Raw genomic sequence first — 15,663 nt, 5'->3', positions numbered from 1 at the left:
GTTGGTAGCTGCGGCTCTTTAGAAGGACAGGGTGTTCAGTTGTGTGTGTGTTAACTGTTAAACAACCCCTAAATATTTTAGGGTAACGAATCAAGGCCAGACCTAGCCTGACATCACCAGACCAATATGCAGATGCATACGAGTCTGAAACCTCTCGGTTTCATTTCCAATTTCCAAGGGGAAATATCAACAGGGCTCATACCGAAATGCCTCTGGAAGCAATCGGAGGGACCTACAATCGATCGAAGCCACGAAACCAGACATCAGCGACAGCCATCTTGATTGTTTATGAAAATGCCTCAACTTCACTCCCATGGCACAGTAACTCCTCAGAGTCATCGCATGAACTCGCCCCCTATTAGATAAACGGTTGTGATAGGCCCAGACGTGGGCCAGGTTGGCTGGAAGTCTGTCTGAACGGGAGGGGGCCAGACGCATGTGCCAGAGCAAATAAAACATGGGCTCGCAGATCGTCTGGTTCCCAGGCCTGGCCAGGCCAATCTTGCGAGATGGGGTAAGTATTATCCGAGTCTCCCAGTCGGAATTGGCGATTGGTGATTTATATTTAGATAAACAACTTTACAGTATGAAAAATTTAAAGTTTGATATGAATTCCTTTACTCCCTCCATTCCTGATACCTTCAAATAACACAAAATAAGATTCAGTTTTAAAAAGGATCACCAAACCATCCATATGGTCACGTAATAAGTCATCGTTGTTTATTATTGTCAGTTGGAACCACATCCTTACTCCATAACAGAACAACAACAGTTTTTCATTTCCCATTTTCTTTCACACATTCTGCTCTGGGAATAGACTTAACAGGGTTAGTTATTATTGAAAGAAAACAATAAGAGAGAGCTCATTATGTTCTATGATGCACAACTTCAGGGGAAATGCTTTCATTTAATTAAAGCATTTTGTGGAAACCTGTCACCATCTGAACAGAGAGAATTCTGTATTTATTTACCTTAAAACAATGTTCACAGGTGTTTCGTTCATGAATCATTATCTGGCAAACAATTATATTAATGTTGGCCTTGGTCCTAGATATAATAATACTATTACAGAAACTAAACTGAATATCTTACAGCTATGGTTCCAGTTAAAGGTCCAGTTATTGGTTTAACTAACTATCTATGGTCTAATCAAGGTTTGTAGCTGACAAGATTTGTTGAGAAAAAGAGTGCAATTATGTCAAACATTGTTTGCCGCCCCCGGTGAAGAGGTGAGATAATGCGTAGGTGATTCCAAATTATTCTTAACCTTAATGATAATGAGCGGAGGCTCCTTGGGGTGCTATTCCAGTTATGGACTCTATGAATATGAATATCATACCCTCCCCGGGACCTGAGCTCATCAAAACGAAGCATGACTCCTCACTCAACGTTTTAGCATGCAAGACGTTTTAGGCCATGGGTTTCTACGCAATTTCATACTCATGGTCCGCACGCACGCACGCACGCACGCACGCACGCAGGCACACACACACACACGCACGCACGCACGCACGCACGCACGCACGCACGCACGCACGCACGCACGCACGCACGCACGCACGCACGCACGCACGCACGCACGCACGCACGCACACACACACACACACATACACAAACGCACACATACACTGACAATTCCAAATGATGCCTTTGCATCGCTCTCTTCACTGTTGGTTAGGTACCCTGCTGGGGTACTGTGTCTGATGAACACACACAAACACACAAACACGCAAACAAACACGCACACACACACACACACACACACACACACACACACACACACACACACACACACACACACACGCAAACAAACACACACACACACACACGCAAACACATACACACTCACAAAAACGCAAACAAACACACACACACACACACAATTCCAAACTATGCCTTTGCATCGCTCTCTTCACTGTTGGTTCTGCCAGGCTCCCCCCCACCCATCACCAGCAGCCCCTCAATGGGGAGGGAGGGCCACTGTCACTTAGCCGAGTGCCGCCCATCTGGGGCTGTCACGCAGCATCTTGTCCGTGCAATTAAACTGGCAGAAAATTGCTTTGGGTAAAGAGACTTTGAGAGGCTGTGAGAGAGAGAGAGGGGAGACGGGGAGAGGGGGAGAGAGAGAGAGAGAGAGGGAGAGAGAGAGAGAGAGAGAGAGTGAGTGAGAGAGAGAGAGAGAGAGGGAAAGTGGGGGAGAGAGAGAGAGAGAGAGAGAGAGAGAGAGAGAGAGAGAGAGAGAGAGAGGGAGAGTGGGGGAGAGAGAGAGAGAGAGAGAGAGAGAGAGAGAGAGAGAGAGAGAGAGCTGGGTAGAGAGGGAGAGGGAGAGAGAGACACACAAAGGTAAAGAGGGGCTTTGACCTCCTTCATGTTATCTTGGAGCATCTTATGGCCGTGCTTGGTTTTGACTTTGGATAACGCACTCACTTGCCATTTTACATTCAAGTCTCTTTTACGGATTCTGTGGGAAACGATTCAACTGTACCCCCCCCCCCCCCCCCCCCCCCCCCCCCCCACGACGACGAAAAGTTTGAAAAGTTTGTAGAACACTCGTTTTATTTTGTTCAACTACAGATAACACTCACATGAACTACTACGGACATGCATTCAGCACTCATCACATGGTCTCTTTGATTTGCTATTCATTTCAAAGTGAAGATAGTTCAATAATAATCCATCTATCATAATAATGGGACAGAATGTCATGTCGGCACACATCCAGTCATGCAGAGTGTGGCTGGAGGCTAATGTGTCTCTCCGTGCACGGTTTTTCATTTCAACACCAACGCACCCCTCGCATCTGAACTCGTGCAAAACTTCTGATGAGACCCGTTTTTCTAATATGTGTGATTTATTCAATCCGATTTGGCTCAGAGAAAATGCAATAATTCGTTGCCTTTGACAATGAGCCCCCCCATCGACTCTATTGAACGGAGGCGCTCTGACTAATGCATTCAGGTCACCTCACAGAGGGCTCTCTCTTCTATCTTGCAGCAAGAAGGCCACCCCCTACCCACACACACACACCAGTCAAACGAACTCCTCCACACCTCTCTAAAATCAGGATAGAAATGTATGATTGGGTGTGATTCATTTTGAATGACTTCAAACCTTCAGGTAACTTTGATTATAACCACCACTTATGCAACCTCCTTGCCTACACTTACAGATACCGGTACTTCTTGAAGAAAATATATTTTTTGACTTTGACTCTGATGCCAATTGGTTGGTTAGTCATAATGATTAAACCACTCTACACACAAGATGAAAATATCAAGGCTCTTCCATCACTGCCAAAATCTAAATTCTAATTTTTTCAGTTTGGATGACCTTATAGAATATGCAGAATTATGCTTGGGATACAAAGTAACCCATTTCTGACCTTCACCTCCATTTGTAGCGGTTATCAACAGAAGAACCAGTACTAATCATGTCAGTAGGATGGCTCTGTAAGAGGAGATTGCACTATTCCGGTTTGGAAGGTACCTTCAGGCAAGTCATCCTGGTCTGTGAGGTTCAAGAGAGTGATACATAATGCCAAATCACATCAGACATCGAAACACTAATAGATCTTACAGTAACCTATTTAAACAATGGATGATGAATACATACACATGTCCGCACTTATCTTTTTCTGCTGCTGCTTGCTATACGGCCTGCTTTTCTTCAATGTCGTTCTATATGTAAATTTGTCTGCTACATTTGCCTGTATTTATATTTATTTGCAATTTTGTTATGTGTATTTGTCGGCATGTGGTTCTCCAGATGTATGTTTGTTTGTATTTTTAATTTCTTATTTTACTGTAAAAGTGTCATCTTTAAACTGCTGGTCCCTTTCTGCTTCTGCTCGGATGTATTTAGGAAGCATTTTCAATACCTTTGCCGGTGACGGTGACTGATGGAAATTCGCCGCTTGGCTAATTCTTCCATTGCCAGCCTACATAATAGTCCATTGTTGTAAAAGCTGCTGAATAAAATGATAAGCACTGCATAAAATAAGAAATAGTTTCTTTATTCAAATCACAATTAAACCGAAAAGCACCCCCTACACTTCCCCCTTTCTACTAAATGTAGAAAACAACAATGCGGTCTCTCTAAACGTGGGCTAAGGTCACAAATAAGTAACAATACACCCACATGTCTAAAAACATCAACTTTTCAGAACAATTTCAAATAAATAATGTTTTACAACTTAACAAACAATGAAATAGCATCTTGGAAATAAAATAAATTAAGGTTTGCCAAATAAAGGAAAGAAAGATTGATTCAAATTATTAATGTTAATAAGAATACCCTGCAGCCTATTGACCAACATGTGGAACTACAAAACTATGAATCAGATTATTGTTATAGAGCCTAAGGATATGGGTCATGACAAAATGACCAATTTATAAAAAAGATGAAATAAATACAATACAGGCACATATGAAAGTAAACATCGCATGTTAGTGAGGCAGTGTTCCGATTTCAACGTGTTATTCTGATTTTATGATCTCTACTACTCTCTACTGCCACTTGCAGACTATCACGTCCACGTTAGCCTAACATCCAGCCAGGAACATTGGACGCTTCACAAAAGATGTGCAAAACAACTGCAATCACAAAACTCTTCAGTGTGTTTACCTTTACCCCGAGTACTTTCAGAGAAATACTTGGTGTAGACCACAGGCATGGAGATCCCTATAAATATGATATATCTTATGTTAAAGGTTTCAAGGAACAGTAGCCTAATGTAATGATTTTCTGTTAAAAAGTAACTAAAAACAGTAAAAAAAAACCAAACAGTTAAAAACGCTGGGTTATGGTTGACAGTGAATTCCTCCCGTTCAGACAGAATTATCATCCAGTAGACCTGGCCTAGACCAGGCCAATCACAACCCTTGATCTGGGCGGGTTTGATACGAGGACTGAACAGAGAAGCGCCCAATGGGATCACCGGTGAGGCATATTCAATACGACCAAATATGGCCACAGGATGTGCCCCACGTTTTGTTGCTAGGTAGGTCGGAAAACATTAATAACAGGGCATGGAAATTGTAAATTAACTGAGATGTTCTCGAATGCATTGGTCTGCCGATGTGAGGCTTTCTTATTCTAGTATCATTTTATAACATTGAACTCCTTTTACACACCTATATTACTTCGCTGAATTTCAATTTATATCTTTTTAACAGCGTTAATTGGGAACAATAGATATAGTTAATCATTTAGTTTATTCAGGATTAATTTAGTTAAAGAAAATATCTGAGCTCAAAGACAGTGAAACCTTGATAAAATAATAACTACATGGTTGATAAGTAATAACATTGGCAGACTACTTTGGCTTTGGCAAGATTCAAAATAAAAAGGAAAATCTAACAGAACCGTGGGTATCACAAGCTAACTGTCAACACCAAAATCTCAGTCACACAAACATACGCACACACACACACACACACACATTTTACAACAAAAAGCTACATTGCATACTGTAAAAAGATACTGTATTGGATCAAATTTCTGACTACCGCTAGAAAATGTAATATAATATTTTGCACATAAATAAATCTGTCAATGATTTCATCTTGACTAGAGATATAGCAACACACATGTTCTTCCTTTCATACGGTGACACCGACCTCATGTCTGCATCCATAATCAGACCCCGAATGGTATTGTGTTCTTCATGGTCTTTGCGGTCATCTACAGTTAGTCAACATCCTATTCATCTTTTTTTCTAAGAATGGGAATGTACTACATTTTCCACATACTACATGACCAGCATCCACCTCTCAATTCTCATCGCAAAGTGTCATTTCCCCAACATTTGATTGCCTGGAAAAGGTTCATCGTGACGTGGGAAACAACACAGGATCATGTTAAAGCGGTCTTTTTTTCGACTAGGTCCTACACATGAGAACATCTGCAAAAGGACCCAGAAGGCTCTTGTTGAAGATGCACCGCACCCAGACCAGGTAGGTGGTGAAAGGCTTGATGTTCTCTGAGAAGGTGTAGTTCAGCTGGGGCAGGATGTAAGGCATGTAGGTGTTCTCTCCTTGCTCCTGTATCCACACCTCATACTTCACCTCGCGCACCTTCAGGAACTTCAGGTTCCACGGGATCTGCCAGGACACTGTGAGTTTGGCCTCGTTGGTGGCCTGGACCGAGGTCTGGCATTGGGGTTCTCTGACTCGCCCTGGGTGAACGGTGCTGGCCGCCTTGTTCTTTTTCACGCTGGGCCTGGTTTTGAGGCCCTCCTTCAGCACTTCTAGGAGTGAAGGGATGTCTACCAAAGTGTCCTGGTAGATCCTATAAAGCCACTCTGGGTTCCGACAGCACAGGTGCCTGGGGACGTCCTTGCTGACCTGTATGCGCTCCTGCTCCTCCTTCTCCAGGTGCACGATCCCCCCTTGGTCCCAGGGCCGTTCCGGATGGGTGACCGTGTTCTCCTCCATGGAGTTCCTCCAGGAGACGTACTGCAGGTCCATGCCCGGCAGGGAGGCAAGGGTCTTATACGGGGTGTACTGCTCTGGGTTCACCGCATAGGGGAACAGCTCCACCACGGCGGCCCCTCGGGGCAGGAACAGTGCCGTGACGAGCTGAGCGCCGTGCATGCTGAACAGCATGGACGCCCCGCTGATCACCTGCACTATGCTGGCAAACGACTGCTCCTCCAGCGACACCGTCAAGACCCTCATCTGAAACTCCTGGGCCAGTGCCATGATCAGCTCCGCCTCATTCAGGATCAACCTCGTGGTGGAGCGGGAGAACACCACGATGTAATCTTCCCTCTTCTCCTTCTCCGGCTCCTCTACGGTACCGTCTCCTTCCTTGGCGGTGTCCTCCTGCCCGGTGATGTTCATCCTCTCCATCATGATCTTGGCAAACTGCCGGACCTCGTTGCCTGACACCAAGATGTTGGCCTTCGAGCCCTGTGGCTGGACGAAGCCGTACTGGTACCAGGTGGTCATCTTGGACAGGCCCACGTAAGACTTTGTGAAGCACATGAGCTTTCCGAAGTTCTTCAGCTGTTCTTTGAGTAGCGGCTGCTTGCCGCTCAGCAGCCGATAGAGGTCAAAGTACGGGCCCTCGCCCCAGCCCTCCATGAAGACCAACCGGGCCTCATCGTCCAGGTCCAGGTACTGCTTCATGGTGTAGAAGGCGGGGAGCAGGTCGTCGTGGAAGACGTGCATCAGGTTGTCGGGGTTGAAGCGGTTCATAATCAACGTGACGTCCGGCACGAACACGGGCTTGGGCATGAACTTGAGCGCGCCGGCGGGCAGCTCCAGGAAGTTGAAGTACTGGGTGTTGTGGTCCTCTACCGAGGACAGGTCCAGCAGCGCCGGCTGGAACCGCCGGGGCCCCAGGTTGGGCAGCATGACGGACGAGTTGGAGTAGAAGAACACAAACTCCTCCGCCTCGGAGCAGTAGCAGAGGTAGTCGAAGCGGCAGATGCGGTCCGTGTGCATCTTGCCCGTGCACACCATGCGCGTGCCGTGCTCCTGCAGGGCCAGCAGGGCGGCGTGGTAGTCGATGCGGCCCTCCGACAGCTCCTGGGACTGGCGCGTCAGGTGCAGCTCCTCCTCCAGGGAGGCGGCGTGCTCGCTCAGCTTGGAGTACTTCCAGAGCAGCGCCGCCACCACGGACACCAGCAGTCCGTTGAGGAGCGCGCCCACGCTCATCCTGCAGCCCGCCAGCGACGCGCGCATCACTTACTGCTGGGGCTCCACCTCCTGTAGCCAACCGACCTCCGGCCTCTGGAACGGGCGGTGAGACATCCGCCGCAGAGCAGAGGACCGGGCTGCTGGGAAGGGAGAGCGGGGGGAACGGGGAAGGGTGGAGAGGTAATGGGAGTGGGATGTGGAGAGGTAATGGGAGTGGGAGGTGGAGAGGTAATGGGATGTGGAGAGGGAATGGGAGTGGGGTGTGGAGAGGGAGTGGGAATGGGATGTGGAGAGGTAATGGAGAGGTAATTGGAGTGGGGTGTGGGGGGTGGAGTGGATGGAGAGCAGAGGGGCGAAAGGACGAGACATTATTTACTGTGTGGAAGAGATAAAGCAAACATGGGGGAAGCAGCCCGCCCTGAATTCAATATTACATTATGGTATTATTATAACGGCATTATACAAATACAATAATAGATGATGCAAATATACAACCGTTGAGTAAACAACGGTACTTGAAAGCATGCTTTATAAACACTTCATCAGCATGAGGAAGAGAGTCAAGGCTGATGAAATCCAATAATAGCCAGTCATTCCAAAGACGTAGAAAGCCCTGGTGTTTTTGTAACTAAGACAACCCTCCTTCTGAAAAGCTGAAAATAATACGCGCCTTTTCTTAAGTCATTTCCTCCTTGCTGGTGTCACTATAGATCCCACTGTAAACGATTTCGGAGAAAAAAACAAGAACCTCTGTACTCTAGACGTCTTCATATTCAAGAACCAGAGAGCCAAGTGAGTGGCTACCAAAATAGATGGACTACAAATCATTGTAAAGATTTATGAATAGGTTACACTCCGCCGCATTAATTGTGAAGAACATGACTTTTAATGGCCTCTACTCTGTGCTACAATGGGCATTTGAAAATGCCTCTTTCTTCCATTCCTTAATTTGGTCCCTGTAGCAAAGGCAAGCTAAGTTGGCCCATTGCAGGACAAGGGTCTGTTTGCCCTACAGGCACATTGTGTAATGTTCACATAATGCAGCAGTCACAACGAGGGACAGAGAAGTCTCAAACCAGGTTAAAAATAGGGCAGATTAAAACGTATCATGTTGTACACAGTCGGGATATGATTCAACTGTGCTTGGGTTATTGCCTTTTTTCCTGATTATATAAATGAACTCTTATCACTCCTCCCGCGTCTGCAACACTTTAGAAAAAGGTCATCCATTATTTTCGTCTCTCTCATCATTTTTGCTACAATTGTAACTTGTTTGTTGTAGCTGAAAGTTTTCATTTATCAAACATAGAGATAATGGCCCTCATTTATCAAACGAGCGTACGACAGAAAACGTGCGTAAAATGGACGTACGCTCATTTCAACGTTGAGCTTGGCATTTATCAATTTGAACGTGAGCGCAGGCTGCGATGAAATCTCACGTCAGGTCTGAGCTCGTGTACGCAAGTTTTTTTGGCGCAACATACGGGTATTTCAATGATGAATAGTGCAGCACAAGTAGCCCATGTTCAACATCTGTATTAATTACTAAATAAATTGGAATTAGCCCAGCCGTTCAAACAATTACAATCAAGTCAGGCCTAATTAAAAACAGTATTGCTATGAAAATAATTAGAATGTGACAGGTGAAATGTTTATTCAGCTGTCTATATTAACAGGAGCTTTGCCAAATAGGTGGTCGTGTCTCAGCGATGGCAGATCTGGCTCTGTTAAGGACCTCAACGCACAGACGAGAGTTTTTCGAGACCGCGCCGATTTTTTTAAGGAGGGCGATGAATGGCTCTTGAGTAGTTTTCGTCTCCCAAGGCATCTCATGATGGAGCTATGCAATGCTTCGGAGCCACAGTTAAGGCGAGAAACTAGGCGATCAAACGCAATACCTGTGCAGGTTTGCTCTACCTTGGGATTTTTGGCCACCGGGATCTTGCAGCGGGAGATCGGGGACAGGTCTGCTATTTCCCAGCCAAGTATTAGCCGAACCATGCCAGCAGTTTTGGCAGCAATAATGTCCCTCTCCGAACGTTATATTAAATTCCCATATAATAACGATCATCAAACTGGAATCAAACGGGATTTTTATGCTATTGCTAGGTTTCCAAATGTGATTGGTGCGGTTGATTGTACCCATGTGCGTATGAACCATCTATTAATGATTACGCGTACATCAACCGCAAAAGCTACCATTCAGTTAATGTTCCGATTATTTGCGATGCCAGAATGTCAATCCTGAACATGGTAGCCCGATGGCCTGGGGGCACGCACGATTCTTTTATTTTCCAAAATAGCAACATTGGGCATCGTCTACATCAGGGCGCACTACATGGTCAGAGTCATCTCGGTGAGTTACGCTGCAGTCGCACTGCACCGGCCTCCTCCCGTTTCTTGCTTGGCCGGCTTCACAGCCGCAACACGTTTTTTGGTGCTGAGCTTCATGTCGGACCATTTTTTCTTCACCTTATTCGGAATTAAATAACTTTAACGGAATGCAAACAATAGCATATATGTGAATTGTTTTAAACTGGATAACAGAAGTTGTACATTTAATTTATTATTTAATTAACAAACCTCTTCCGTAGCCCGACGAACATTGGAAACACTATTCACTGCAACAGTTATTTCCTTCCATATAGCATTCTTTTGCTGGCCTTTAATGCCAGCTAGGCTACCAAATAAAACCAGACGGTTCGCATCCACCAGTGACCCGAGCGTCTCCATTTGGGTCTCGGAAAAATTCCCCTATTTTACCGTTGGACGTTTCTCCATGTCGTAAAAGTTAGGGGCGAGACTTCTGAAGACGTGCTTTTATATGGGCGTGTTACGTTAATTACGATCGATCTCAGCCGCCGTATTTATCAACACCAAGATCCTTCGTACGCTGGGATTGGTGTGATACGAAGGTTTCGTAAATCTCACGTGGGTCCTATCGTAAGATGAATCATGCGTTCAGATTTGCGCTCATTTCTACGTTCGTTTGATAAATGAGGGCCAATATATCCAAACAGCAGGTTAAATGTGTCCCTTAGGTACTTTCTGTTTTCATATCGCTGTAATCAACGGAAACCTGTGCTACAGCTCAGCCATTTTCTCTCAATGTTCTATAAGCGCCGATTATTCTCCCAATCTCCTGATGCCCTTTTACAATTACAGTCTTTTTCATATTGACATTGCAATTGCGGCTCACTCCATCATGCAGCCGATAAGTGGGGGCCCTTTGTGACTCTACACGTCATCTCAAGGCCAATAAGGAGGTACAAGTGGCGACACAGCGACCTAAGCCGATACTAACAGCCAATCCTCTTAAATAGGAACCGAGAGCATCTCACTGAAGAACGTCGGCTAATCTGATTTATCTGCTTATCTTTTCAACTTTAAGTCAAAGAAGATGTGATATTGAACACTCACTTGTTATGGAAAAATCGCCTCAGTCGTTTTTGGCAATAAACATATTTTTGTTTTGTTCTGCATGAAGAATCACATTTTGAATTTCAGTCTTAAAGCTAGGGTAGGCAATTTTGAGAAAGCAGCAGAGAAGGCTAGATTTTGAAAGTATCTGACGGAATAAATCCCACCCTGGGCAAAGAGCATGCAGCAGGTAGGTAGACAGACAGGTGGGTTGAATATTAAGAAGAATCAAATAATGGGACAGGCTTTTTGCAGGTCAGCGAAAGCAACAGATTTTTTGATTTTTTTGTCAGAGCTGTTGATTTATTGATTGCTGTCCGGGATGTAAACAGTATTTCCAAAAAAATATGACAACAAATGCTTTGCCTATGTCCTATAAGAGGCCAGATGTGAGTGGTCAACCAGAACATCTGTTTCTAATTGCCAATAAGCGTCATTGTAGGCACTGAGGAAAATAAGTGAAAGCCAGAAAATCCTTTCTGTAACCAGCTAGAATGAGGCAATGTTGGAGAATACTTGCAACAACTGTGGAGCTTTTCATGAACACTCTGACTCTTATTGGTGAAGACAACATGAGATTTTACTTTAACAAGTTAAAAAAAAAAGTACCCTTTCAACTTATTTTTCAAGTAACCTCTTCCTTTACACAGATTTCCAATAACAACAAAGTTGGGACAAGTTCTGCTTTGCAAGAGAGCAGTACGCAGTGCGTTCTCCTAAAATCCTGTTTAATCAAAATAAACAACTCAAAAGGAGCTCTCTTGGGAAATATGATGAGTTCCATGTGCCACATTATAAATTCCAATTATAAAAAATAAACAAATAGCTTGTTAATCAAAAGTGGACAATAAAAAAGCACAGAACATTTATGACAAAATCCTCCTCCTCCCTCCATCTATACAGAGCAGGACAACATAGAGAGGAGCTGCTGCAGAACCAGAGGTAGCCGTTATTCCCACTCACTGAACACTGTGTCCCGCGGGGATGCATGTGATTCTGCCATGCCAGGGCACAGAGAACGAAAATGTCAACGCTGCCATGTGAAAATCTAGTGGGGGAGAGGCTGTATAGGAGCCTTGCCATTGCATAGATGAGCTACGGGCAGGCAGAGACCATGAGAACACTCAAAGCCGATAGTGGTGGGCAGCTCAAACGGCGCTCAGAGATAACCCGTTATGAATGACAATGTAAAATGGGGGGGGGGTCACTATTCTGGGAGTGAAATTGTTCCTTGTACATCTATTTAGTTTCTGTAGCTGGTAGTTGTTTTGGCTGACATTCAGGAGAAGTGTGATTAGCAGGTGGTGTGGGGGAGTAAGGATTTAACTGAAGGAAAATAAAATATCGTAAAAAGGTCAAAAGTAGTTCCAAATAATATAATCAAGTTATGTGCTGGGAACCGGGAAAGTGTATCGTCTTTGTATTCTTACTGGCTCTGCGTGTTGTTAAGCTACCACCTGATTCCTTCGTCCTAGCCCTTGCTCAATCTGTATTCACTATGTCTCCAGTGAGCTCCCACACGCTTTGCCTTTTACTCACAAAGCCTGCATCTGCTGCCAGCTTATCTGCATCCACTACAACAGCGGATACACACACTAGCGGAGGACTGCATCACTGAGGTCTCCAAATGCTAAGGTGTTCTGAAGCAATAATTAGGTTAACTGCAGACTCTTATTTTCTCTTTACAACAGAATTCCTAACACAATGAAAGACAGACGACCAAAAGTTTGGGTTAAGTCTAACAGTAAGCTCAGGAGAAAAGTAGCATCCAAATGCGTCCTTCATGAATATTTCACAGTTTTGGCTTTTATAATAGCAGGCTTTTGTCTTACTGAACAGAGAGGAATAACACAGAGGACACAAGCTCAGGTAAGAGGGCGCTATAGAAGTGCACTTACAAGTGACCTAGTAACACTAGGCCCCATTTCCTTTGCCCTTTTACTTTAAAAGGGAAGAAATTCAAAATACAAGAAGACAGCATCATATTCTATGTGAGGCTATATTCTGTACTCTATTGTCATGCTAAACTATATGATACAATACTATGACAACCATACTAGTCAGTATCACCGTATAATTAAACAATCAATGACTAAATACTTTGAGGTAAAATAAGGAGATAAAGTATTACAAATAAGGCATGAAAAAATGTAGATACATCGAGATATTGTCAGCAACCAGCTTTGAGAACACAATTTAGATTCATGCGTCTATGCCAATCCAACATACTATTATACATACTAAACATAAACACCATTTCGTTAATTAACTAAAAGCAAATGCTTACAACTGCATTAATGAATGATTTATTAATTTCACCTTATTGTTAAGTGTCATGTGTAAAGACACAGTGAAAAGTAACCCTACAAAATTATATTTTCCGTCTTTGCCAGTTCTACTACCACCTTCACCGCTATCTACATAATCATCAATAAAGAGCCAGTTATGGAAAATGTCGACGCTAATGAGGTAATACGGCTCCATTCTCACATTAGGGGAGATTTTTTGCTGGACCATATAGACTCAGCTCCACAGTGGCTTATTTTATACGCATTACAGAAGCACTGATCTTTAGCTGTCCAGTGAGTAAAACGACCAATTACTTATCGGCGGTCTTAGAAGCTGTTTACCTAATCTCAAACACCACTTGCGAAAAACCTTCGAAGCTCCGAGGAAGCCTTGCGCTTATTGCTGCCCTCCAGCCTGATACTATTTGCGCGGTCCCTGCCACTGTCACTGGTTAGCATATCTGTTTGCTCTGGAGATGATAAGCACCCCAATGATGTGGGGGGAAGGCAGTTCGGGGTTAGCCTGGAGAGTCTAATGCATTTTAATGAGAATCCTGGAAAGCCCAAGCGAAACAGGGAAGGCGGGGGGGGGGTGGAATAGAAGCAGTGGTGGCGCAAGCCCAGCAAAATTTATCATGACTTGTCCCATAGTATTCTCTCTCTCTAGCTCTCTCTCTAGCTCTCTCTAGCTCTCGCTCTAGCTCTCTCTAGCTCTACACAGTCCAAAAGAAGGGATGGCAGCGATGGCAGGCCCTAATGAGCGACCCCATTTGTTTTCATCTATATTCTGCGCCAAAGCAAGCTCTGTCAAGTTTTATCATGCATCTTGGCACTCGGCGTGACACCAGAGGGCATTAATGGCCCGACGGCCATTAGCTGGCTGTCCAAGGACAACTCGTTTATATACACCCACGTTTCCACTAGTCATTCACACATACGTTTCTCAAACCTCTGTGAACGCAAACAGAAACAAACACGCACTGTCGTCTCAGTGACGTAGCTCTCTTCGACGCCGTGCAATACAGTGTGGTTCGATTAACACATGGGGGTTGGTTGGTTAGGTTGAATCGTCACACACACAGTCAGGGGGAGCAGAGTACAGCATGATGCAGTCATCATTCCCTCTTTCTCTCAGTTGGAAGAGGAAGGGGCTGATGGATTCTGCAGTGCATGCATGTATATATTTAAGTGTGGGATGGAGGGAGGGGGGGCGACAAGCAGAGGCAAGGGGATAGAAAAAAAAGTAGGGACATCTTCCAAGAAAATCTGCGACACAGCACTTTGGCACTGACCCATGAAAAAAAACCCAACCTATTTCTTGCACAAAAAAAAAGTGAAGTAGAACGTCAAGAACAGTAGTAGGCCAGGTCAGATACAGTGACCGACACTATGACAGGCTTGGAATATATATATCGTTCTCCGAGACACAGGTTCATTGATTGTTGTAATGCGTGTGTTTTAAATTATTAGAATAGTTTCGTGTTTACCAGGGCATTGCAAATCGAAAATATTGACTGCTTAGACTCGAACATGTCTCTCACGTCTTTTCTGATTCCCCCTTCTAGAAGACTACTCCAACTCTGGCATTCAACTGAGGGACCGTACTGCAGTTAACCAATTGATTGCTTTATAACCCCTGACATAGTAACAACCCTATAAAGATACCTCCACATGCCGAGTCAACTGCTTAAAAATATTTTGCAAGCACTTAATCGCAATTTATTATAGAGCTTTACACATATAGTGATAGTTCATTATTATTTTTTTTTCAATAACCTTATGCCAGGAGAGAGCAATGAATTGACGTTAAAAAGCCGGGTAGCATATTATGTCCCAGTGAAGTCACATGTATGCAAATACGCTATAGATAAACTTATTTAACAATACGAGCGTATAACCCACAGAAAGAAAACAAATAACCCCATCAAAATATACGCAGTTCTTACCAGGCGTTCCAGTGAAACTGTTGTTTCCCTTTCTTTAGAGCAATACAATGGTTAGCTCAGCTCAGAAGCATCGGCTCCTCAAGATGTTGCAGAGAAGATCCAGCACCCTGCACAACGCGAAGCCACCGAATAGAGCTCGTCGTTTGAATGCAACACCCACGTACATAGGTAGTATTAGTTAAGGGAACACAACATTGATTCATTACATTGCAGGTGGTATGCCGGCTTCCATTAGGTATTGTTTACAAGCTAGCCTAGCTGTCAAAGGACAGATAAAGCGGCTCTGCCTGATACCCGACTCCACTCGTGCTCTTTTCAGTCTCCACCTCCGATGTTTTAAATATCGTATCGCAAGTCTCGCGAGGG

At 44.4% G+C, this 15,663-nt stretch overlaps 1 protein-coding gene across 2 annotated transcripts; it reads right to left on the bottom strand.

Annotated features, from left to right (window-relative positions):
- Positions 1–3,718: 3,718 nt before the first annotated feature.
- On the bottom strand, positions 3,719–15,623 carry pomgnt2 (protein O-linked mannose N-acetylglucosaminyltransferase 2 (beta 1,4-)). Of its 2 annotated transcripts, none has more exons than XM_056602579.1 (2): positions 15,298–15,623; positions 3,719–7,783 (listed from the first exon to the last, which is right to left on the bottom strand). In XM_056602579.1, exon 2 carries the CDS (start codon positions 7,686–7,688, stop codon positions 5,880–5,882), a length of 1,809 nt encoding a protein of 602 aa, XP_056458554.1. In that variant the 5' UTR covers positions 7,689–7,783; positions 15,298–15,623; the 3' UTR covers positions 3,719–5,879. The 2 variants fall into 2 exon arrangements, with proteins under 2 accessions (XP_056458554.1, XP_056458555.1); XM_056602580.1 differs by having other exon boundaries at positions 3,719–7,780.
- Positions 15,624–15,663: the final 40 nt, after the last annotated feature.

Source organism: Gadus chalcogrammus, chromosome 11 (assembly GCF_026213295.1).
Source record: "Gadus chalcogrammus isolate NIFS_2021 chromosome 11, NIFS_Gcha_1.0, whole genome shotgun sequence".
Classification (NCBI taxonomy): domain Eukaryota; kingdom Metazoa; phylum Chordata; class Actinopteri; order Gadiformes; family Gadidae; genus Gadus; species Gadus chalcogrammus.
This window is presented reverse-complemented; position numbering and strand designations above follow the sequence as displayed.